Raw genomic sequence first — 26,179 nt, forward strand, 5'->3', positions numbered from 1 at the left:
AAGTAATCAGGGTCATGAAAAACAATAATCTGAATCCAAAACTACTATATCCAGTAAGGCTATCATTCAAAATAGAAGGTCAAATAAAGAGCTTCCCAGACAAAAAAAAAAAGGCTAAGGGAATAAATTAACACCAAATCAGCACTGCAAGATGTGTTAAAGGCCTGCTGTAATTAATAGAAAAAATATAACCACACTAAATAAAAATGGCAATAAATAAGTACATATCAATTATCACTTTAAATGAGAACGGTATGAATGCTCTGATAAAAAGACACAGAGTACCTGACTGAATACAAAGCATGACTCACATATATGTTGTTTACAAGACACCCACCTCACAATAAAAGACTCACATAGGTTGAAAGTGAAGGGATGGAAAAAAATCTTTCAAGCAAAAAAAGGGAAAAAAAGTTGGGGTAGCAGTACTCATATCTGGTAAAGTAGATTTCAAAATGAAGGCCATCACTAGAGACAAAGAAGGCCACTATATAATATTGAAAGGATCTATCCAGTAGGAAGATATAACCTTGGTAAACATATATGCACCCAATTTAGCAGCACCACATATATTAAAAATCTTTTGGAGAATTTCAAAGTAGAAATCAACAGCAATACAATCATAGCAGGGAACTTCAATACCCCGTTGACATCATTGGATTGAACTTCTAGACAAAAAATTAACAAGGAAACACAGACTCTAAATGAAGTGCTAGATCAAATGGATTTAATAGATATCTACAGAGAATTACACCCCAAAACTGCAGAATTCACATTCTTCTCAAGTGCACATGGGACATTCTCAAAGATAGACCACATGTTAGGGCACAAACTGTCTCTACAAGTTCAAGAAGATTGAAATTATATCAAGCATCTTCTCAGATTACAATGGCATAAAATTAGAAATCAATTGCAATAAGAACATGCAAAGACATTTGAAAACATGGAGGCTAAATAGCATGTTATTGAACAATGAATGGATTACCATAGAGATCAAGGAAGAAATTAAAAACTTCCTGGAAACCAATGAAAATGAACACACAACAACACAAAATCTATGGGATGCAGCGAAAGCAGATCTGAGAGGGAAGTTCATAGCACGACAGGCCTACCTCAAGAAGCAAGAAAAATTTCTAATAGACTATCTAACCTAACAACTTAATGAACTAGAAAGCAAACAAAAAGAAAACGCCAGAGCAAGTAGAAGGAAGAAAATAGTAAAGATCACAGCAGAAATAAATGACATGGAGACCAAAAAAACAATTCAAAGGATCAATGAAACAAAGAGCTGGTTCTTTGAAAAGATAAACAAAATTGATGAACCATTAGCTAGACTCACCAAGAAACAAAGAGAGAGAACCCAAATACACAAAATCAGAAATGAAAGAGAAGAAATAACTGACACCACAGAAATACAAAGGATTGTGAACAAATATTATGAACAAGTATATGGCAACAAATTCGACAATCTAAGAGAAATGGACAAATTTCTAGAAATACATAGTCTCATAAAACTAAACCGGGAAGAGATAGAAAATGTGAACAGACCACGAACAAAAAAAAAAATTGAAGATGTAATCAAGAATCTCCCAGCAAACAAAAGCCCAGGCCCGGACAGCTTCCTGGGGGAATTTTACCAAACATTCAAAGAAGAACTAATACCCATTCTCCTCAAACTATTTCAAAAAATTCAAGAAGAAGGAAGACTTCCAAACTCGTTTTATGAAGCCAGCATAATTCTAATTCCAAAACCAGGAAAAGGACACTACAAAGAAAGAAAACTGCAGGCCAATATCCCTGATGAACATAGATGCCAAAATCCTGAACAAAATACTAGCAAATCAGATCCAGCAATACATCAAAAAAATTATTCACCATGAGCAAGTGGGATTCATCCCAGGGATGCAAACCTGGTACAATATTTGCAAATCAGTAAATGTGATATACCACATAAACAAAATAAAAGATAAAAATCATATGATCATATCAATAGATGCTGAAAAAGCATTTGACAAAATCTAGCATCCATTTCTAATAAAAAAACGCTCAGAAATCCGGGAATAAAGGGATCATATCTCAACATAATAAAGGCCGTATATGAAAGACCTACAGCCAATATCATACTCAATGGGCAAAAATTAAAAGCATTTCCCTTAAGAACAGGAACAAGACAAGGATGCCCACTTTTGCCACTCTTATTTAACATAGTACTGGAAGTCTTAGCCACAGCAATCAGACATGAAGAAAAAATAAAAGGGATCTAAATTGAAAAGGAGGAAGTGAAACTGTCATTATTTGTAGATGACATGACACTGTACGTAGAAAACCCCTAAGACTCCATCAAAAATTTACTAAACTTAATCAATGAATTTGGCAAAGTAGCAGTATAAAATTAACGTCAAGAAATCGATCACAGCCCTGGCCGGTTTGGCTCAGCGGTTAGAGCGTTGGCCTGCGGTCCGGAGAGACCCGGGTTCAGTTCCCGCTAAGGGCACATACCTCGGTTGCAGTTTGTCCCTGGCCCTGGATTGGTCGTGCAGGTGGCAGCCACTCGATGTGTCCCTTTCACATCGATGTTTCTCTCTCTCTCTCTCTCTTCCTCTCTCTCCCTCCCACTCTATCTGAACAAAAAAAAGAAATCGATCACATTCTTATACACCAATGATGAACTCACAGAAAGAGAAACTAAAAAAAAATTCCATTTACCATCACGGCAAAAAAATTAAGATACCTAGGAATAAACTTAACCAAAGAAATAGAGGACCTATTCGCAGAAAACTACAGGACATTGAAAAAAAGAAATAGAGGAAGATATAAAAAAGTGGAAGCACATACCTTGTTCATGAATTGGAAGAATTAACATCATTAAAATGTCCATACTACCCAAAGCAATCTATAGATTCAATGCAATCCCCATCAAAATACCAACAACATACTTCACAGAATTAGAACAAATACTTCAAAAGTTCATATGGAACCAAAAAAGACCTCGAATAGCCACAGCAATCTTGAAAAAAAAGAACAAAGTTGGAGGGATCACATTACCAGATTTCAGGTTATACTATAAAGCCACTATAATCAAAACAGCCTGGTACTGGCACAAGAACAAGCATGAAACAACCAATGAAACAGAACAGAAAACCCAGAAATGGACCCAAGGCAATATACTCAATTAATATTTGACAAGGGTGGCAAGAGCATACAGTGGAGTAAATACAGTCTCTTTAATAAATGGCGTTGGGAAAATTGGACAGCTACATGCAAAAAAATGAACTTAGACCATCAACTTACACCATACAGAAGAATAAACTCAAAATGGATAAAAGACTTAAATGTGACCTGTTAATCCTTAAAAATCCTAGAACATGTAGGCAACAAAATTTCAGACATCATATGTAGCAGAATTTTCACTGATACATCACCTAAGGCAACAGAATCAGAGGAGAAAATGAACACATGGGACTACATCAAACTCAAAAGCTTCTGCACAGCAAAAAATACAATCATCAAAATGGAAAGGCAACCCACTGTATGGGAGAGCATAAATGCCAATGATATATCAGATAAGGGGTTAATTTCCAATGTATATAGAGTGCTCATACAACTCAACAAAAGGAAGACAGAGAGCCCAATTAAAAAATGGGCAGAGGAACTAAATAGACACCTCTCCAAAAAGGACATACAAATGGCTGAGACATATGAAAAAACGCTCAACATCACTAATAATCAGAGAGATGCAAATTAAAACAACAATGAGGTATCATCTCACACCTGTCAGAATGGCCACCATCAACAAATCATCAAACAACAAGTGTTGGCGAGGGTGTGGAGAAAAGGGGACTCTAGTACACTGCTGGTGGGAATGCAGTCTGGTGCAGCCACAATGGAAAACAATATGGTGTTACCTCAAAAAATTAAAAATTGAACTTCCATTTGACCCAGTGATCCCACTTCTAGGAATATACCCTAAGAAGCCTGAAACACCAATCAGAAAGAATATATATACCCCCATGTTCGTAGCAGCACTATTTACAATAGCTAAGATCTGGAAACAACCCAAGTGTCCATCAGTAGACAAATGGATCATATACAATGGAGTACTACGCAGCTGTAAGAAAAAAAGATCTCTTATCCTTTGAGACTACATGGAGGGAACTGGAAAGTATTATCCTAAGCAAAACAAGCCAAACAGAGAAAGACAAGTATCATATGATCTCACTTATTTGTGGAATATAATGAACATAACAGTCTGAGGAATGGGGTAGTCCCAGAGACGTGGAAGTGGGGTACAGACTGACAATCCCCAGAAGAGGTGGTGGTGGGGGAGAGATAAACCACAGAACTTATATGCATGTATGCATGAACAATGGACATGGACAACAAAGGTGGGGACAGGGTGGGGAGGGAGGGGGATGGGGGAATCAGTAGGGGAAAAAGGAGAAACATCTATAACAAAAATAAATTAATTAATTAAAATTTAAAAAGCAGGCAGGAACTTGAGGGGAGTCAATGGTTGAAAGAAGGGAATAACATTCAGTGAATTTCCTTTTTTTTTTTTTACAACCGTTTAATTGAGAGCAGGCCCTATTTGGTACCTGCACCACCTCTGATTTGATACCAAAGCAATATTTCGAATATGTGAACATTATCATGTTACTACCCACCATCCATTGTTCTTTTCTGACTAACATACTGGTTTTCCAACTTCACTGTTTTAGCTGTTCAAAAGAAATCTTATTTTGGACATTAATAGTAAAGCTGATCAATGTTTAGTTTCTCTGGTTGCAGGTGGAAAGTAGGACCAAAAGCTCAACCCCCTCACCTGTTTTCTACCCCACAGCAACAGTTAAGGGGGCTCTACAGAAAATAATTAGATTTAAATTTTTTTTTAATTCTTTCACATGGTAAACAAGATCCGGTCTGAGAATGTCCTTTCTGTATTACTCCTGGTACTATCCCATGCAAAATCTTACTAATGTTGCACAAAAAGCACCATACTCTTTTACACTCTGATGCACAAGAGGTTCCTGCTACCTGCAGCTACTTGGAGAACTGCTACTGTTTCTTTAAGCCTCAGCTCTCCAATCAATGTTCCATAGCAGTCAGGCTCTGCCATACCTTCACAGTGCTTACACAGAAACAAACTCCTATATAGCACTGATCACACTGTACTTTAAGTCCTACAATCTGATTCTCTACTAGACTGTCAACAGTGTGAATGAAAATCTTAACAGCTTTCCATCCCCAGTTTTTAAAATACTCTGATGAGTAGCATAATTTAATGTCTACTGAATAAAAGAAAATCCTTATAGAAAGTTTCATTTTCTAGATTAACATTCTAAAAATAGGTTTGATGTTTAATAAAGTACATCTTAATTCACTTATTCAGATCATTCAATGACCCAAGCTTTTAAAATTTTTTAATTATTTTCATCAAGATGGCAAATTAAGAGTATTATGCTTAAATTGACTTAGTGAATTATTGCATATCTACTGTGTTATACAGAATCCTTAAACTATGGGATCTTATAAACTATCTAAGGAGTCAAAAATAATATACATAAAAGTAAAATGGACAGTATAAGAACACAATACATTGTTAAAGTGAGAGTACATATTCTATAGACTTAGAATCATTGTTAGAAAATCAGATGAAAATGAGATCACCTGCTCTATTATTCTGACATTATAACTAAGAAAAAAGAGACTTAAGTGAGAGAAAGTTAGAAAAATAGGTAAACTTTAGATCATCTATGGAAGGTACCATGAAAGGAAGTCAACCATGAGCTGGATCTTAAAGAATGAGTAGAACTCAGTAAGTATAAGACAGAGAAGAGAGTACTCCATGAAAGATGACTGAGGGCATTGGTGAGAGCAGAGAAGAGTCATGAGTCAGTGTTAGACCTGATTTGAGCACAGATCAAAGTTAGGGAGTTGTGGAGGAAAAGTCTAACTGGATTTTTATGGTACCAGGTTTCAGAGAACTTGTAAAGCCAGGCAAAGGACTTGATTAACTGTCTTATTTTGAAATTGAGGAAAATAAGCCACAGAACAATTACGTGATTTCCTCATAGTTAGAAATAGTATGGGATAGCCCCACTCATATAATGCTGCTGCTTCTGGAGCACTTTGATGAAACAACTTATTCTTTAAGTACAATCAGTAAATGCTGCTGAGCTTGGCTGTTTGCTTAAGTTCTACACAGAATTTGTGTGATGGAAGGTATATTCTCTTGTAAGGTAAAAGTCTCACACATATTCAAACACGGAATTCTTGACAAAGAACCAAAGTCCTTTGGTTTTAAAATGACCATTTTTAAAATTTACTATCAATTTCTTACCAAAATATGCAACCAAAATTTTTGTATGAAACATATTTGACTATTTTATAAAGGTTTAAAACTGAACTCTCCACATTGACTGACCATTAATTTTAATACTTAACTACTTCAACTATATTTTACAAGCATGCTTAAAATAAGTATTTCTAGAAAGCAAATAGTAGAGAACATACCAATTCTTCAAACTTGAAGTTTGGTCCCATAAATCTGGAATTGATTGAATCAGTATATCAAGAGGACAAATCAGAAAGATTCAATCAAATGCAATCATTGAAAATGTTTTTTAAAGATTGAGAACCAGGTGTGTTGTGCATTACATTTATGATAGCACATCTGTGATAAATGATTTACTTACTTAACTTACCCCAGTTTTATCACACAAGCGTAAAGTATGAAACGATCCAACTGCAAATAATTCTCCATCTGGAGCCCAGGCAACTGAGGTAATAGGATGCTCATGAGGTTGTGAATTGTACAGAAGGCGGCCATAACTATCCCATACCTACAAAAACAAATTTTTTTTTTTTTTATCCTCACCCGAGGACATTTTTCCATTTTTTGTACAGATAGAGTGGGAGGGAGAGAGAGGAAGGGAGAGAGAGAGAGAGAAACATCGACGTGAAGGGACACATCAAGTGGCTGCAACCCGCACAACCAACCAGGACCGGGGACAAACTGCAACCGAAGTACATGCCCTTAGCGGGAACCGAACCCGGGTCTCTCTGGACCGCAAGCCGACGCTCTAACCGCTGAGCCAAACTGGCCAGGGCTACAAAAACAAATTTTAAAAAATCTTTTATAATAGTCACCACCACGTTATTAGAAACAAATTTGTCCTACAGTGAGATATCAAGTAAAGATTCAGAAATCACTGCTTTACAATATTAACAATTAAATGTCTTTAACTATCATGCAAGGAGGGGAAAAGCTGTATTCCTTGAAACCAAAATATCTAAAAAATATATATATATATATGTATATATGTTATGATAACATTGTGATAATTTTCAAAGGTTACTTAATCTCTGACTAATCAAAAAAACCTACCCATTTTAAATCCTTTTAAGTAATAAAACTTTGAGCCCGGCTGGTGTGGCTCACTGGCTGAGCATCAACTCATACACCAAGAGTTCAATTCCCCCATGCCCAAGTTGTGGGCCTGATCCCTAGTGGGGGGGGTGCAGGAGGCGGCCAATCGATGCTCTCTCTCATCGATGTGATGTTTCTTTCTCCCTCTCCCTTCCTCTCTCTCTAAAATCAATTAAAAAATTTTAAATTTATTTTAATTAAAAAAACAAATAAACAATAAAACTTTGAGCCCTGGCTGGTTTGGCTCAGCAGTTGGAGCATAGAGAGTCGAGGGTTTGATTCTGGTCAAGGTCACGCGTACCTCGGTTGCGGTTCAGTCCCTGGCCCTGGTCAGGGTCATAAGGGAGACAGCCAATCGATGTGTCTTTCAAATCTATGTCTCTCTTTCGCTCTCTCTCTCTCTCTCTCCCCCCTCCTCCCTCCCTCCCTTCCACTCTATCTGAAGATAAATGGAAAAATATCCTTGGGTGAGGATTAAAAATAATAATAATAATAATAATAATAAAAACTTTGAGATGATGCGTTTTTTGTTTAAATTCTTTTTGTGCAAAAAGTATTCTATCAACTTCCTCTCAAAGCATTTATTTCAATTAAATTTCCTCTTATTATAGTTACGTTGAATCTTATTCTTCCCCCCAAATTATTTTGGTCTAAAGCTAATAAATGTTTAATGAACCAATAAGCTTGTTTTTTTTAAGTTAATCCTCACCCAAGGATATTTTTCCATTGCTTTTTGGATAGAGTGGAAGGGAGGAGGGAGAGGGGGAGGGAGAGGGGGAAGGAGTGGGAGAGGGAAAGGGAGTAGAAGGAGGAGAGAGGGAGAGGCAGTAGGGGGATGGAGAGAGGGAGAGGCAGTAGGGGGATGGAGAGAGGGAGCCGGAGAGAGAGACATCAGTTGGTTGCCTCCTGCAGGACCCCAACCTGGGCTGGGATGGATCCTGAAAACCAGGTGCATGCCCTCCACTGGGAATCAAACACAACACCCTTCAATCCATGGGCTGACGCTCCAACCACTAAGCCAAACTGGCCAGGGCTAAGCTTGATTTTTAAAAACTTAAATTGAGCCCACCCAGTGTGGTTCAGTTGTCCATGGACTTACAGGTCCCGGTTGGATTCCCCGCCAGGGCACATGACCAGGTTGCTGGCTAGATCCCCAGTAGGGGGCATGCAGGAGGCAGCCAACTGATATATAAATTCAAACATACATACCTTATATTTACAGTCTTCACCAGCAGATAAAATTAAATCATTGACTGAGTTCCAATCTACTTTTAAAATAATGCCATCATGAGCTTTCCACTGTGAAAAAAAAAGTGTTAATTATAACTTCAAGAGCACTGAAAAGTTTTTTTAATAGAAAACGACATTTTGCCTCTTTCTAATGATTCTCTTGTCCTCTCCTTAGAGATTCCCATCTTCCTTTCATAGCCATTATGTATAATCTCATTTGCTTATTTCATTTCTAATTTACACTAATGAAAGCACCTATGAGAATCTTCTGCTGCATTTACTATAGAACAAAAAAATATGTTCCACAGATACTTATATATTCTATACATATATATGAGCATATATAAGTGACCCAGCAATTGGCAAGCCAGAAAGTAAGCATGGATGTCTTTTTGTCCTTAAATACAACTCATGTGACAGTTAGCAATTACCACACATGTAATTAAAAGCTATCTTTCACCATACTTAAGCAGAATAATATAACTGAAAAAGAATTAATTTTTCTTGAAGCCTATAAGGTACATATTAATGTCTGAGCCAATTAACTTCATATCAAAGAGTGACCAATTTAAAGGGCTCTCTCTTTAGACTCTTCTCAATTTACTACTTTTAATGTATACAGAATAAAATATTAAATTAGTGTCAAATAAGAATAATTCATAGCTTGTTTTATTCAAGGTATATAAAAATATACAATCTCAAAAACAAGTATTTTGATAATATGTTAAATAGCAATAATTCTCACAATTTACTGCCAAATTAACCCAATGTCCTAAAATAAACTACAAGGACAAAAATAACAATATATAGACATAGATATATATATAGCTAAATATACACATAGAAATCCTTAAAGCTACAAAATTTAATTATGCATATTTAAGTTAGGAACAAAATATGATTTAAAGTTCCCTTATACAGTTGACCCATAAGTTTGAACTGCATAGGTCCACTTATATGTGGATTTTCTTCAATAAATACTATAATTGTATTTTCTCTTCCTATGCTATTCTACCTATTTTATTGTAAGAATAAAGTATATAATACATATAACATACAAAATATGTGTTGATTGTTTATGTTATTGGTAAGGCTTCTGGTCAACAGTAGGCTATCAGTAGTTAAGTTTTGGGGCATCTAAAGTTATAGTTGAATTTTCAACTGTGTGAGGGTCTGTGCCCCTAACTCCTGTATCGTTCAAGAATTAACAGTACTATGCTCTAGGATATCAATTTATATATTACATATATTTACTTTTATATATAGTGCACAGTTTTCACTTATTTCTTAATGTTAGTCACTTCTACAGAACTACTAAATTATAATTAATCAATGATGAGCATCTTCCTGAGTTTCATTCATATAAGCCTAATTATATGTATATAAAGAAATCACATAATTATAAACTAAAAGATTCATCCTGCTTATTTTTGTTTTATAATTTCCTAGCAGCTTTTCTGAGTGTAAGTAGTAGGGAAGAACTCTGACTAAAGGCAGTCAGAACTAGTATTGTTTTCCAGTTTCTTCCTTTTGCCCAAATTCTTTTCCTTAGTTGCCTAACAGCAAGACCTTGTACCTTCTATTCCTTTTTTGTCCCATAGTTCTTAGCAGAGTGTTTGCATGCAATAAAAATGTGAATGCATGCTGACTATATGACATATGTAGCATAATCTATATACAAGTTACTAATATGAAACCTCAAATTCATTTCTATCTCTCTTTTTTTTAAATCCTCACTCAAGGACATTTTTGCATTTATCTTCAGATAGACCGGGAGGGAAAGAGGAAGGAAGAGAGAGAGCGAAACATCGACGCAAGAGAGACACATCGAGTGGTTGCCACCCACAAGACTCAACCAGGGCCAGGGACAAAACTGCAACCAAGGTATGTGCCCTGGCTTAGCGGAAACTGAACCCGGGACTCTCCGGGCCTCAGGCCGATACTCTAACCACTGAACCAAACCGGCCAGGGCTCATATCTATCTCTTTATGCCCCCAAATTTATATCTACTCAGCTGTGACATCTGATGCTTCTTCTTACTACACCTTTGTACCTGATGTAGCAGATCACTGTCCAGAACCAAATGCCTTAACCCAACTTTGTTATTCCACATTTTTTTTTTTTTACCTCCTTGGCTCTATTTTATTAGAGACCGATTAAAAGGTAGAAATAACTTAATAATATATAATAACATCAATAACAACTCCTCTATATTGAAAGTTTATTGCATGCACTCAATATGCTTATTAGGTGTCCTGTCCTATGTACTTTGTAATTTAACTCATTTAATCCTCACAATAATCCTATCAAATAAGTATGAGCATCACAACTAAGAGAAAAGAGAGCTGAGGCTCAAAGATATATTTTTTTTAATCTTTATTGTTGAATGTAAAATGTATTACAGATGTTCCACATTTTGCCCCATTGATCCCATCCTCCCCACTCCCGACCCCCTCCCGCCCCTCTCCTGCCTTTTCCCACACTATTGTCTGTGTCCATTGGTGATGCATATAAGTTATTTGGTTTATTTCTTCCCACCCCCCAACCCCTTTCCCTTTGAGGTTTGTCAGTCTAGCAATGAATTTGTACTTCTTAATCCCTTCACCTTTTTCACTCATTCCCCCAAACCCCCTCCCATCTGGCAACCAACAAAATATTCTCTAAACCTATGAGAATGTTTCTGTTCTACCTGTTCATTTGGTTTGTAGATTCCATTGTTGATAGATATGTATTCATTGCCATTTTGTTTGTTCATATATTTTATCTTTTTCTTCAAAAAGACCCTTCATCATTTCATATAATAACAGTTTGGTGGTGATGAACTCCTTTAACTTTTTCTTGTCTGGGAAAGTCTTTATATGGCCATCGATTCTAAATGACAGCTTTGCAGGATAGAGTAATCTTGGTTGTAGGTACTTGCTTTTCATCACTCTGAATATTTCTTGCCACTCCCTTCTGGCCTGCAAAGTTTCTTTTGAGAAATCAGCTGACAGCCTTATGGGGACTCCCTTGTAGGTAACTGGCTGCCTTTCTCTTGCTGCTTTTAAGATTCTCTCTGTCTTGAACCTTTTGCATTTTGATGATGATGTGTCTTGGTGTGGGCCTCTTGGGGTTCATCTTGTTTGGGACTCTCTGTGCTTCCTGGACTTGTATGTCTGTTTCCTTCACCAAGTTAGGAAAGTTTTCTGCCATTATTGTTTCAAACAGGTTTTCGATTTCTTGTTCTCTCTCTTCTCCTTCCGGCACCCCCAAGATGCGAATGTTGGTTGTCCCAGAGGCTCCTTACACTATCCTCATTTTTTTGGATTCTTTTTTCTTTATGCTGTTCTAATTGGGCGTTTTGGGCTTCCTTATATTCCAAATCGATGGTTTGCTTCTTGGATTTGCGAACTCTACTATTGAATCTGTGTGAATTATTCTTTATTTCTGTTAATGCCTCCTTCAATTCTGACTGTGCATCCATCATTTCTGACAGGTCCTTTTTTATGCTCTTGAGGCCCTCACTGAGTTCACTGAGCATCCTTATAAGCAGTATTTTGAACTCAGTATCTGTTAGGTTGCTTATCTCCATTTCACTTAGTTCTTTTCTTGGGGTTTTGTTCTGTTCTTTAATTTGGGACCTGTTTCTTTGTCTCCTCATTTTGGCTGCCTCCCTGTGTTTGTTTCTGTGTAATACTTAACAAGAGGTATGGGGCTAGCTGAGACCAGATGCTGCTTGTTTGAATGAATTTAGGAAAAACCTGAAGCAGGATCCAAGACAGGCCAATCCATGGTTAAGCAAGTGGCAACAGCTTGGGTGGGCCTGAAAGTTGGGTGGGGCGGGGCAGAGCGGGGCGGGGCCTCAGGGAGCCACCAGGGCGGGGCTTCCAGTGTGAACCAGGTTGCTGGAGTCCCAGATATGGCTTCTGTCTGTCGCCCCAGGGAAGGGCTCACCAAAGGAACAAAGGCCTCTGACAGCACATTTGACCCGGAGAAAGCCCCCTCTCCAGCCCTGCTCCAGTCCAAACAGCTCAGTTCTTCCCTGTATGTCTCTGGTGCCCCTGGAGCTGCCTCCCCTCCAAGCTTAGAGGGAGAGAGTCCGACAAGTCCGTGTGCGGGCCCTTTAAGGAGCTCCCTGGGGCTCCAGCCGCTTCAGCTTCCCTGAGCCTCAGTTCCTGCTGGTTTTTCCAGCCAGAAGTTATGGGGATTCTCTTCCTGGCACTGGAACCCTGAGCGGGGCACCTGGTGTGGGACAGGGACCCCTCAGTCCTCAGGAAGGACCTTCTCAGCCGCGGGAGCCTCCTGATTTTTATCCGCCACACGTGGGTGTGGGACCAGCCCGTCCCCTCCGCCCCTCCTACCAGTCTGGATGCGGCTGCTGCTTTAATCCCGTAGTTGTAGGACTTCCATTCAGCTTGATTTCAGGCGGTTTTGAGTGATGGTTGTTCTGTAGTTTAGATGTAACTTTGATGTGGTTGTGGGAGGACGCGTTTACCTACTCGCCATCTTGACCGGAAGTCCCTCAAAGATATTTTATAACTTGCACTTGAACCCAGGTGACTAACTCCAAAGCCTATGACATACTAAATGATATCATTATCAACACATGAAGAAAATGATTCTTCTTTTTAGCACTGGAATCAAACCTCAAAACCCTGGACATTAAAGGTTTTCCATTAATTTGTCCTATAGTGACCTGCTTTAACTGCCACTATTGTTCTACTTCTACATAACTGGTAAAATTACATATACCTAATTTGTTCTAAATTGTTCTACATTGATTCCCCCTCCATTCCAAAAGTACTAAAAGAATGCTGGAGTCTTAGAGAAACCTCAAGTGTATTGAATAGATGAGGAGAGGAGAAAGATGATAGTAATGATAATAAAAACACAGTCTAAACAAGCTTTTAAAGTTTTATGATTTCATCCTGTTTTGTCTCAAATCTATACATTTGAGGCTGATGTCAAAGATGCCAATAGTGCCAAATCATGTGGCTATTTAGTAACTCAAAACACATTTATGATTTACTGGTATAATGTGAGTTGGAATGAGGAGGAAGTGAACCTTGTTGGAAACATAACCAGATATTCCCTGTTCTATAATAAAGGCTGATAAAACCACACGCTCAAAAGCCTCAGACTGTAAAAAGACCACCCAGAAGAAAGGGACTCCTAAAAAAGTGACCTCTCATTTAGCAGTCTGGCAGATCCTGATAACAACTTACAAATGCCTGAGAAGTACCTGTAAAACTTTAGCATTTGGTTGAAGAGGTTTAATGATCAGCTGCTTGCCTGCTGTGTAAAGAACCTTTTCTGAATCAGGGCCCCATGCTACTGAATACACTGGTGTTCCTGTAAAAAGAAAAAACAAGTGATGAACTTTAATTATCATGTCTTATAAAAAGGGAGATTGTTAAGAGAATCAAAAAAGTAATTTGGGTGTCATTTAGTTTCCTTCTAATTCAAAAGCCCTTTCAAACTGGAGTATAGCCTCATATTAAAATTCAGACTGGGTTAATATTGACCACTGAAAATCTACTTTAACAACTGACAAACTATATCTTTAACTACTTTCAATCTTGCTGAGAAAAGATGAAGTTTTTAAGAATTTAAGATACTGTGCATTGAAATACATAAATTAAATACACTACATTATTTAAAGATATAAAGAGGTATATAAAGAGGCATCATTTCCCATCATCAATAACCATCAGTTTAAACTGACTCAAAGCATAAATGGACTTAAATTTTCCACACAAAAATATACATGGTATACTCACCTTACAGATAATTCCCATTATTGATTCTGCTACAGGCAACAGAACTTCTGCTCATCTGCTGCTTAAGATGTAGTCTAATGAATAGAAATTGCCCAACTCCAAAATGACCTATCTCTCCCATCTATAAATTCACAAATGGCAAGTTAAATATCAGATTAGGAAAAGTCTTGCTATCAATTAAGTGTGGCTTTAGCCTAAAAGCTAGGCTAAGAAAGACTCCAATATCCTATAACTAGGACAAAGTTAACTCCACTTTCAGGAGAAAAGTACAAGTTTGAGTTACCTATCATATTGTTATCGTCATAATTAACTGGTTTCTTAATATCAATAAAGGAAGAAAGCAAAGGGGAGGCCAGACATTATAAGCATGGTCATCTGGGCAGCTTCTTCAGCAAGCTATAGCTTCATGCTCCCCAAGGGACCACCTGTCCACTCTCTGCAAATCACTGGGGGAAGGGATTGAATAAAGGGGGAGATAGGGACATGCACAGTGAACTTGGGTGAGGTAGGGAAGGTACTTGCCTATTAGTCTAGCTTGGGATAAAAATCATTGGCTAGGAGAGTGGAGCCACTGCAAGCACATAAAATCTTAGAAGGTTAAAATCGCCAGAGTTCCCTCTCTCCTTGTTTCCTCTCACTCTCTTGCTTGGTGACCCACACTTACCCATGTGTTCACCTGTTCTCTCTCCATATCCATGTGGCCTTAAGCAGCAGCATAGTCCATGGCCATGTGCACCCCACATACAATGGACTGCAGCTAAGTTAGCCAGATGCTGGACTAGACTGTACTTTAATATGGAACAGAAACTCTGGGCAATGCCCTGCTGAAAACAAGATTAGACTTTTTCCAAGATGGGATGAATGAAGATAGGACCTCAGAGGAAAACCCCCTTAATTTTACATAATCAGTAAAGCTTTCCACAAAACCCCATCCTCCTGTGGGAGCCTCAGGAAATTCTTTTCCTTGTGGCACCTCAATAACTCCACTTCCACCAATAACAATACTATAAATTATACTAAATTTCATACTGAACAGGAATTTAGGGATGGTATTTTATAACTCAATTACTTTCTAGATTACCTAATATCTTCTGGAAGGCAATACTTTATATGACTCTAATTTTTTTAAAAATTCGTATCTATTGGAAGTATTAACTATCTATACTCCACTGTCTGACTCAGTTACCTATTAATTAGAAAAGTGAATCAGGTTATAAAATTAATTTATGAAGTATTACCTCAGATATATATATAACCAAGCTTTTAAAAGTTGTCTAGGACACCTAACTCAGATTATTACAGCAGCTGACTTTCTGAAAATCAATGAATAAATCTTTTAAGAATTTATATTATCAGTAAAAATGAAATGTGAATCTGAGGATTGTGGTCAACCAATATGATTTAATTATTTATTTAAACGGTAAATCGAACTCATGCTAATCAACAGGAAGTAATCAGTAATCAACAGGGAGTAGAATTTCAGTAAGATAAGAGCTTATGTTCAAGTGGCACCCTATTCTTTTTGTGCCATTTTCTTCCCAGCCAGAACACAACTGTGATCAAGTCTCAGTGGTATACAAGACTTAGAAAGTCTATTCTAGTCCAAACAAATCCTAAAGCATGCCTTCCATGGTTTAGGTTAGACATCATATTGGGTCTAAATATCCTGTTTAATCAATGGCATCTAAGATTGTTCTGTATCAAAGAAACCTACAGATGGCCAATGAGATGGCCAACCTGAAGGCACTCCTCCTTTTCCTATATTTGGTAAGTACATTTTCTTAGAATATTCTCTGGGAGTAGCCAGAAGCTGACCTGAGTTTCAAAAGTAAATCTCCAGATGCACAGAGTTCAACTCTAATAAACACCCCCCAAAAAGTAAATAAAATTTTCACATATCTCAAATGCCGTTCTTGGGTGAGGACTGGAAGGGAACATGGGAGGAAAGTTTCTTTGATAAGGTGATAGAATTATAGGTGCCTTCTTTATTTATCATAGTTGTAGTTATTGTGTAAAAAATAAATTTACATATATTTGTTGTTGTTAATCCTCACCCAAGGATATTTTTTCCATTGATTTTTAGAGAGAGTGGAAAGGAGGGGTGGGGGAGAAAGAGAGAGAAACAATGATGTGAGAGAGACACATCAATTGGTTGCCTCCCGCATGACCTGACTGGGGCCAGGGATCAAACCTGCAAACGAAGTACGTGCCCTTAACAGGGAATCGAACCCACAACCCTTTGGTCCGCAGGCCAATGCTCTATCCACTGAGCCACAAATGCCAGGGCAAATTAACAAATCTTCATGAATACGTTCAATAAAATTACACCTTCCTGGGGTGTATAATAAACAATGACAAACATCTACCCCCAAGGAAATAATTCAGTAAATACAACTCCCATTGAGTTATACAGGATGTGACTCTAGTCCTTTAGTTGTGGTAAAAGGCACGGTTGGGGTATAGGATGAGGAGCTAGGGACGCTTTTATCCTCTTTAACACTAAATTTGTGGCCCCATTAAGTCAGCAGTGTCACCATTTCCTTGTTTATAAACCTTACAGATCTTCAGAATACTTATTTTCCCTTTTGGGACACAAAGATTATTCATTTCCTGTTTATAAGACAATTATTTTAAATAATAATAATGTTAAAGAAGCAGGTATAATAACTACTATGGTTTAAAACAAAATAAGTTTATGGAGAAAAGTTAAGTAATTTCCTTTGTTATAACGTGATTTTTAACCACATTCCTTCAATTAAAAAACAAATATGGAGCTATTTATGATAAATAAGCTTAAATAAGATTAATAGCTACATCTCCTTAGTTCAATCTTCCTAACCAACAATATTCAAAACGGATGAAACATCAAGAACTAAGAGCAGTCTTCAGTATATTCACCCTTTGTATTTATAATAAAACGTTAAATGTGAAACTACTGTGTGTGTGTCTGTGTGTGTGTGTGTGTGTGTAAATATTTTCTTTTCCAAAAGGAGGTGTACTACACATTGCTATACAATTTCCAATTTGGTGATTCTGATAAAGATCATTAATGAACGTGGATGAATGAGCTTCAGAAAAAAAAAAAAGAAGATTTTTATTATGATGAAATCTATCCCATTAGCATTTAAAACAAATCTATATTTCAAATGCTTTAAAAACATACTAATTAAAGCACTGAATTATTCCTAGTGCTACACTTCACTGTGCAAAGTCACTATGGAAATAACAAATTTAGCCTTTCAGAATGAATAACTTTAAAACTAAAAGTTTAGCAAATTGTGTAACAGATTTTTAATTTCACCATTAACAGAAAATAGACCAAAAAAAAATAGTTTTATAAGTAATTTATTGCTTTTTATATTGGGAATTTTTATTTATGTTCCATTTCAGTTAAGACTCAAAAAGTTCTTGTTTTTCTGACTTTGTACAATATGATCATGTGACCTTTTTGACATTTTTTAAGAAACCACATGCACCTGGGGTTGTGTTAAATGTCAGACCCTTATCTCTCTGTAAAACAAATTATCTAAATTCTTTCAACCTGTTGAAGGCATTTTAAACCACAGAAGAGGAGACAAAAATGTATTTCAATTGTTTTAAGGAAGTACATGGTCAAATACACCATGTTTTTCACATTCATACTAAAAGGTATCCCCTAAAAATGTTGATTTTGAATGTTTTTAAGAATGCTTTTGAAACAAATGTGCTTCACTATTATAATAAAGCATTGGCTATCTTTGTCTTGAATGCAGTATAAGTCTACATTGGATGAATATGAGCAAAGTGCTTAGAGCAGAGTCTGGCACTATATAAACACTGTTAGTGACTACTGCTAGAAATTACTTTGTAACGCAATAAGCAACCATTTGTTTATTGTGTTGTTCATAGTGGCAGGTACTCAACTATTTTTGTTACCAAAACATTAAAAATTTAAAAACCGAGAATTATTTCCCTTAATTCTGTTTTTAGGGACATATACTAACAATAGGTAATCAAGTAAGATTTATTACATTAAAAAGGAACTTTTGGGTTATGTATGTCACTGAATCAGTACAGAGAAAAAGTATAAATTGAAGGTACTTGTTTCTTTAGTTTCCATCAGCCACCTCTCCCTTGAGGACCTCAACTTCCCCCATAGCTTCACCTTTCACCTTTCTGTAACTGAATCTCACCTTTACCTCTGAGCTCTAACAATATTTCCACTTGCCCAAAGGCATGTCAGAACTTCAAACTCGACATAATTCAAAGCTATCATCCCTCCACACATATCCCTTCATTTATTCTTCCTCTGAATTCTTTACCTTATAGGGTAGCCATTCCTCTCAGCCATGGAGAATTATTTATTTTTTTCAATTACTATCACTACTGCCTTTGTTCAAACCTTAATTCGCACTAGCATGGAACATTTCAGTAACATCCTTACTGGCCACCCCCATTTAACCTTTATCTCCTCTGATTTATCCTACATATTACCACAAAGGTAATTTTCCTAAAAGACATTCCTTATCTCTTACTCTCCTGCTCAATTTTTGGTAAGGTTTTAGAATAAAAGTCTTATGAAATAAACTCCAAACCCCTCTATTTAGCATCTGAGACCATCGGAGTCTTTTTCCCTCTGGCAGTGCCTCACACAGCCTATACCTTGGCTCAAAGCTTATGCTCTTATTCACCGAACTTCCATGTCTTATGCCTGTCCACCTCTTTGCCTCTGATCACCTAACTTCCTCCACAGAAACAATCCATTGCCAACAAGCCTGTTTCCTTACCTAATTTCTTCATCCTTCAAAGCTTAGTCAAAAGATGCTGCAATATTTGTCAGGACTGTTTTCTGATACTTCCTCCCCCACAAGTATTAATCTCTGCCTTCCTTGTCCTCCCATAGCACCTTATAGCAATGAGCACATTCTGCCTTGTATTATAGTTATCTATAATTCCAGTTTACCAACTGTATTAAATTCATTATGGATAGGTTCCATGTTTTGTCATTCTATTCTTCCATTTGAATATAGTGTGAAAAAGGTTTGCAGTATTCTATTCCAATTTTAAACTATAATTAAAATATTTAACACAAGCTAGGGCTTAATTACAATTATCCCTGGCCTATATATTATTTTTCTCTAATAAAAAAAATGCCTCAAGGGTACCAGTAAGAATAATTTTTGAATTCAGTCAAATTTTCTTCCCAAAACTTGGGATTAATCCTTCTTTACATCAGAGAAGGTAACAACTATAACTTTTTCTATTCGTATATCTGGTTCCAATCATGAAAAAATGAATTCAGGCCCAGCCAGCGTGGCACAGTGGTTGAACATCGACCCATGCTCCAAGAAGTCACCAGTTCGATTCCCGGTCAGGACACATGCCCAGGTTGTGGGCCAAATCCCCAGTGGCAGGGGGGAGGGCATGTAGGAGGCATTCAATGTTCTCTCTCATCGATGTGATGTTTCTGTCTCTCTCTCCTTCTCCTTTCCTCTCTCTCTAAAATCAATAAAGAAAAAAAATTAAAACAAAAAAGGAAAGGAATCCAGGGACTAATTTCTGTTTATAAAGGAATAAGTACAATTAACATAAACATGTTGTAAAAATCATAAGGATATTTTCAACATTGTTAATTGAATTCCAAGTTTTACAATAATTCAGGCTTATTTTATTTCATTTTTGTGCCAAAATTTATATTTTCTCTCCTCAAAGGAAGTAGGAGTCCCCAATCCTCACTTAACTTGACCTTCTTACTTGAGCCTTCAGTATCCAGCTTGCAGTATTCAGATTTATAATCACCCTCAAAACATGCAGTTTTTAATAAATCAAACAAATGTTGTAGTAACCAGAAATTTTTCCTTTGAGGTTAATGTCATTATAACTTAACTTTTCTAATAATTTTCCCCAGAAATAATACAGGAAAAGCCTGTGCCTTATTATAAAAGTGTGGGTAATAGCAATGATCAAAAACTAAAATATTAGATGAATAGTTCTATAGTAAATTAGTATAATCATTAATCTAGAAAAATGTATCAGATTACTCAGTTAAAATACCAATTCGCTAAATAAAATATGAAAATCTAATTTAATTTTGCACATTAACCTTATAATTAACATAAACCGTGAAGTTGAAAAAAAAAAACGGAATTCAAATAGGATAAAAATAATCAGCATTTGATGTTAAGGAAATTACAGCTATTTGGAATGTTGATGGAAAATATGATTATGTGATATGAATATATAATAAAATTACCTATATTATATGACATAATCTGTATTTTAGCTTTTAAGAGAATAAAAAGAACCACTCATCTCTCTCTAAAATAAACACCATACACAAACACTAACTCAAAATGTATCATAGATCTAAATGCAAGCACAACAACTATAAAACTCTTAGAAGAAAATATAGGTATAAATCTTTATGATTTTGTTTTAGGCAATGGTTTCTTAGATATAACACCAAAGCAGAAGTAATTTTAAAAAAATAGATAAATCAAACTTCATCAAAACTTTTGTTTTAAAAGATGCCAAGACAGTGAAAAGGAAACTCACAGAATGTATAAAAACATAGTTGCAAATCATATATCCAATAACTCTATTAACCAGAATATATAAAGAACTCTTACAACTCAACAATAAAATGGCAACCCAATTAAAAAGTGTGCAAAAGATTTCAATAGATATTTGAAGATCTACAAATTGCAAAGAAAGAAAGAAAAGATGCTTAGCATCATTATTAGGGAAATGCAAATTAAAACTATAATGAGATACCACTTTACACTCACTAGGACCATTATGATCAAAAAGACAACCAATAACAAGTGTTGAGAACGTGGAGAAATTGGAACATTCATATATTTCTAGCAGGAATATAAAACAATACATTCACTTGGGAAAAAGCTTGAAGATTTTTATTTACTGATATAGAACTATATAGAACTATCTCCAAGATAGTTCATGACTCAAGTAAAAATAGCAGGACATATTGTAGTAGATATAGTATACAACCACTTGTTTATAAAAGAAAAATAAAGGAATATATTTAAAAACACATTTGCTACTCACAAAAAAGTTACACTAATTGCTTCTGGGAATGTTTGCTGGGTGGCTGGACAACAGGGATTATATAAGAAACAGAAATCTAATTTAAAAAGGTAACTTCAGCCTGGTTGGTGTGGCTCAGTTGACTAAGAGGTCCTGGTTCAATTCCCAGTCAGGGCACACGCCTGGTTTCAGGCTCGATCCTCAGTGGAGGACATGCAGGGGGCAGCCGATGGATGTTTCTCTCACATCGATGTTTCTATCTCTCTCTCCCTTCCTCTCTCTCTCTCTCTTTTTTATTTTCCTCCTTACCCGAGGACATTTTTGCATTTATCTTCAGTTAGAGTGGGAGGGAGAGAAGGAGGAAGAGAGAGAGAGAAACATAGACATAAGAGAGACACATCAAGTGGTTGCCACCCACACGGCCCCAGTTGGGGTCGGGGACAAACTGCAACCAAGGTACATGCCCTTAGCAGGAACTGAACCCAGGACTCTCTAGTCCACAGGCTGACGCTCTAACCGCTGAGCCAAACCGGCCAGGGCTCCCTTCCTCTCTCTCTAAAAAAAAATCAATAAAAACATATTTTAAAAAATAAAAATAAAATAAATAAAAGGTAACTTCATACCTTTTTATATGCTTTAAATTCTGAAGCCTGTGAATGTATTTTCTATTTTTAAATAATATTTAAAAATAAAATATAAAGATTTAAGTACATACTAACAATTAAAATTTTATGATCACTATTATTGAAAGCAGATGTTGCAAACTCAAATACTTTCAGATTTATGTTTTCTCCCATGTAACATAAATGAGTGAAGTGAGTAGAGTGTAGAAAAATAAGAAGAGAAGTTTAAAATCCAACTAAAAATGGAGCAGCCACTATTGAACTCCAGCTGACTACATTCATTCTGAAAAGCAGGCCTAATGTATCCAGATCTTCCCATTTTCAGGACACCAGAAATCCATATTTGTATATGAAATGTCTTGGTATTTATTTATTTATTTTTATCCTCACCCAAGGACATTTTTCCATATTTTGTTCAGAAAGAATGGGAGGGAGAGAGAGGAAGAGAGATAGAGAGATAGAGAGAAACATCGACGTGAAAGGGACACATCGAGTGGCTGCCTCCCACAAGACCCAACCAGGGCAAGGGACAAACTGCAACCGAGGTACGCACCCCTAGCGGGAACCGAACCCAGATCTCTCTGGACTGCAGGCTGACGCTCTAATCACTGAGCCAAACTGGCCAGGGCATGTCTTGGTATTTAATAGTGGGTCTGTACCATGCTAGTGGGCAAGATTCAGCCCAAAGTCTACCTGTTTGTGACCTCTGATTTATAAAGTCATTATGAACATACTGTGCTTTCAACTGCCCTTGCAATTTTGGGAACATTAAATGCATTTTCTCAGTAAGAGTAAAATAAGTAGCAATTTGGTTTCCAGACCCATTATACAGGTAAACTATAGCATTGTCAACTACCCTTTATGATTAACAATGTTGGTATTAAACAACTTATTCTGTCTTTCAACTTTAGACTTTGGAAAGTTCAAAATGATGGATCCATGGGTGTCGGGAAGAATCAAAGGAACAGTAGGAGCATTAGTTGGGCACTGATGAAGGCTCTTAGGCAAGAATTCAGACATAGTGAGTAATGATATAAGCTTTCAGAATTTCTCTGAAGATCTGTGTCTTCTGTAGACAATAAATATAGTAAAAGAGAAAGGAAAAAAGGACATGTCTCAGCAGCAGCAACAGTTAAAAAGAACTGCAGCCCCAGCTCCAAGAAGGCAGTGATCTCTAAAAGAATTCTGTCAGATGCTCATAAGTCAGACATCATAGAGTGAGAATGTCAAATAATTAGCCCTAACAAAAACTATAAAGCCAAAAGTAAATCCCCAGGTCCACCAGCAGATTAAAATAAAATTTATTTTCTAACGGTAAATTTTATTACTAAAGTAACAATAAATTGACCATTTTTTAAAACTAAAATACACCCATAAGCTTCTATAAACTCTAAATTTTCTACTTATGGATAAATATACTACTTGGAGATTATCTATAGCAAAGATTTAACCTCAGGAAATAAATGCTCACCAATACTTCTGATTCCTTTGCTAACATTCGGTTAATATGTAGCTAAAGAAACGTAACTATTTTAACACTATCCTAAGAACAAATAACTTAAAAAATGAAATCTGGAAATTTGTGGAAGTCAATTATTGGAGATGCTTCACAATATGACTTTATCATATAATCTGAGGAATACTCTGCAAGCAGTTCTTTGGCAACCTTCTGCTGAAGATCAGTGGATAAATTCTCAGGTCAACATTCAAACTGCTTTATTCTTCCTAGGTAAGTATGATCAAGAAAATAAATCTGCCCTGGCCAGTTTGGCTCAGCGGTTAGAGTGTCGGCCTGCGGTCCGGAGAGACCCGGGTTCGGTTCCCGCTAAGGGCACGTACTTCGGTTGCAGTTTGTCCCCGGCCCTGGTTGGTCGTGTGGGTGGCAGCCACTCGATGTGTCCCTTCACATCGATGTTTCTCACTCTCTCTCTGTTCCTCTCTCTCCCTCCCACTCTACCTGTACAAAAAATGGAAAAATATCCTCGGGTGAGGATAAAAAAAAAAAAAAAAAAAAAAAAGAAAATAAATCTGCTACACAGAAAAAAATCTTATGTAATCTAAATCCCAACAAGAATGACCACTTTATAGACGGACTTTATAGGTACTTCTTCCCAATTAATATAGAACACTGAGATGCTGCTCTAAATAGATGTAGCTTATCAAGTTTTGGATCATCAGGGTGTCTGCTCCCTTCCATTAGTATAGAAATCAAATGTACAACATAATTTAGGAAGGGTGCTAATATTATGAAGTTATTAGGACTTTTTAAGTCAGGAGATACTCAGTGTTTTCTATTTCTATTAGTTACCAAATCCTACTCCAATAAGATATGTTCATAATGCTTCAGAATTATTTAAAAAGAATCATTAACCAAATCAGAAGATTGGGAAAAAAAATCATAATCCTGTAACTGCATTTGTATAGATTCACTAATAAAGAAAAAGCCCTTGAGTATTTCGTATATTTTTTTGGCTTGAATAACACAGGTAACCATGGTCCACCAGGCAATATGGAATGTAAGAGATAAAGTGTAAATAAGAATAAGACATTTCAAGTTTTGAACCTGACCAAAATCAGTCTTAGAAACTATATTAGACTGTTTTTTGTTGTTTTTTTTAATCCTCACCCAAGGATATTTTTGCATTTCAGATAGAGCAGGAGGAAGACAGAGACAGAGAGAAACATCAATGCGAGAGAGACACATGACTGGTTGCCACCCACACAAACCCTACGGGGCAGGGGACAAACTGCAACTGAGGTACCTGCGCTTAGCGGGAACCAAACCCAGGTCTCTCTGGACCACAGGCCAACGCTCTAACCAATATTAGACTGTTTTAAAAGGAAAATGTTAAGATATTTTTATTGATTATAATAGATACCTTGCTGAGCTAAAGTTGATCTTAGCATTCCAGCCTTTGACCAGATTTTTATTTGTCCATCTTCTCCAACTGTAAAGAAAAAATAATTGATATTTTTAGCTATAAAAAATAAATGTAAACAAATTTACATATAAAAATCAGCAGTATCTATACTAATGCATATTTAAAATTTAGACAAAATTTCCTCTAAATGACAGTGCTTCATAACTGTATGATTTAATTGAAATTATTCTGCAAAAAACTTTCTCCAAGTAGCCTAACTTCCATGACAAAATTTTTTATTTTTTTCCTTTAACATTAGACTTATGAGCATATTGTTCAAATAATACTTTCATTTTCACTGAAATCTCCATCCTAGAATTCTAAAAAACATTGCTTTCAGTGTAATACTAAGAGTTGCAGCCAAATTCCAATGAGCTGGGGTCTGAATGGATAAAGCCGTAGACTACTTTTATGAACTGTTTGCCTTAAAGGGTTAAAAAGAAAGAGGAAGTTCTAGCTAGAGAGAGTTATTGGTTAACAGAAGCATTTTTACTTCTTCTCAATTTTCAAGATGGATGATATTTTAAGTGCTGAAAAAGAAACCACTGGAAAAGGAGTTGAAAATAAAAGCAAGAGAAAGGACAACTCACTGAGGAAAGTTCTACAGAAGGCCCAGGGTATAGATGTGGTGGTTTTAAAATATATCCACAAATTATTTGTTCTTCCTTTTAAGAGGTGAAACTTAATTTCTGTCTCCTTCAGTGTGGGCAATAAACACTTAATGACTTGTTTCTAATAGAATGTGGGAGAAATGATGGAGTACAACATCTGGGGGTGGGTCATAAAATACATTGTGACTTCTATCTTGTTCTCTCATGGATCACTCACTTGGGGAAAAGCCAGCTGTCATGTTAGAACATGAAAGCAACCCTATGAAAAGGCCATGTGGTGAGGAACTAAGGCCACTGCCAACATCCAAGTAAGGAATCTATCCTGGAAGCAGATCCTTCAGCTCCAATCCAGCTTTCATGATTGCAGCCCCATCCAACATCTTGAGTCTGGGATAGAACCACCCAGTTAAACTGTTCCCTGTCCCACAGAAACTGTGAGATAATACATGTTTATTATCTTAAGTCACTATCTTTGGGGTAATTTGTTATGAATCAATAGACAACTAATACAATACATAAAGAGGAGAATCCTTACAGTAGGACAGGAGATGGAAGAGAGTTAAGGTCGGTTAAATGAGAA

At 36.5% G+C, this 26,179-nt stretch overlaps 1 protein-coding gene across 8 annotated transcripts in view; it reads right to left on the reverse strand.

Moving 5' to 3' along the window:
- IFT80 (intraflagellar transport 80) overlaps nt 1-26,179 on the reverse strand; it is a 124,747-nt gene that overhangs the window by 68,812 nt on the left and 29,756 nt on the right. For all 8 annotated transcript variants that reach the window (XM_036242778.1, XM_036242777.1, XM_036242784.1 and 5 more), the window contains 4 exons: nt 24,947-25,015; nt 13,881-13,990; nt 8,639-8,728; nt 6,705-6,842 (listed from right to left, as the gene is read on the reverse strand). In XM_036242778.1, coding sequence (XP_036098671.1) covers nt 6,705-6,842; nt 8,639-8,728; nt 13,881-13,990; nt 24,947-25,015 — 407 coding nt within the window. The remainder of the gene's footprint in view (nt 1-6,704; nt 6,843-8,638; nt 8,729-13,880; nt 13,991-24,946; nt 25,016-26,179) is intronic.

The sequence above is a fragment of the Molossus molossus genome, unplaced genomic scaffold (genome assembly GCF_014108415.1).
Source record: "Molossus molossus isolate mMolMol1 unplaced genomic scaffold, mMolMol1.p scaffold_m16_p_5, whole genome shotgun sequence".
NCBI classification, from domain to species: Eukaryota; Metazoa; Chordata; class Mammalia; order Chiroptera; family Molossidae; genus Molossus; species Molossus molossus.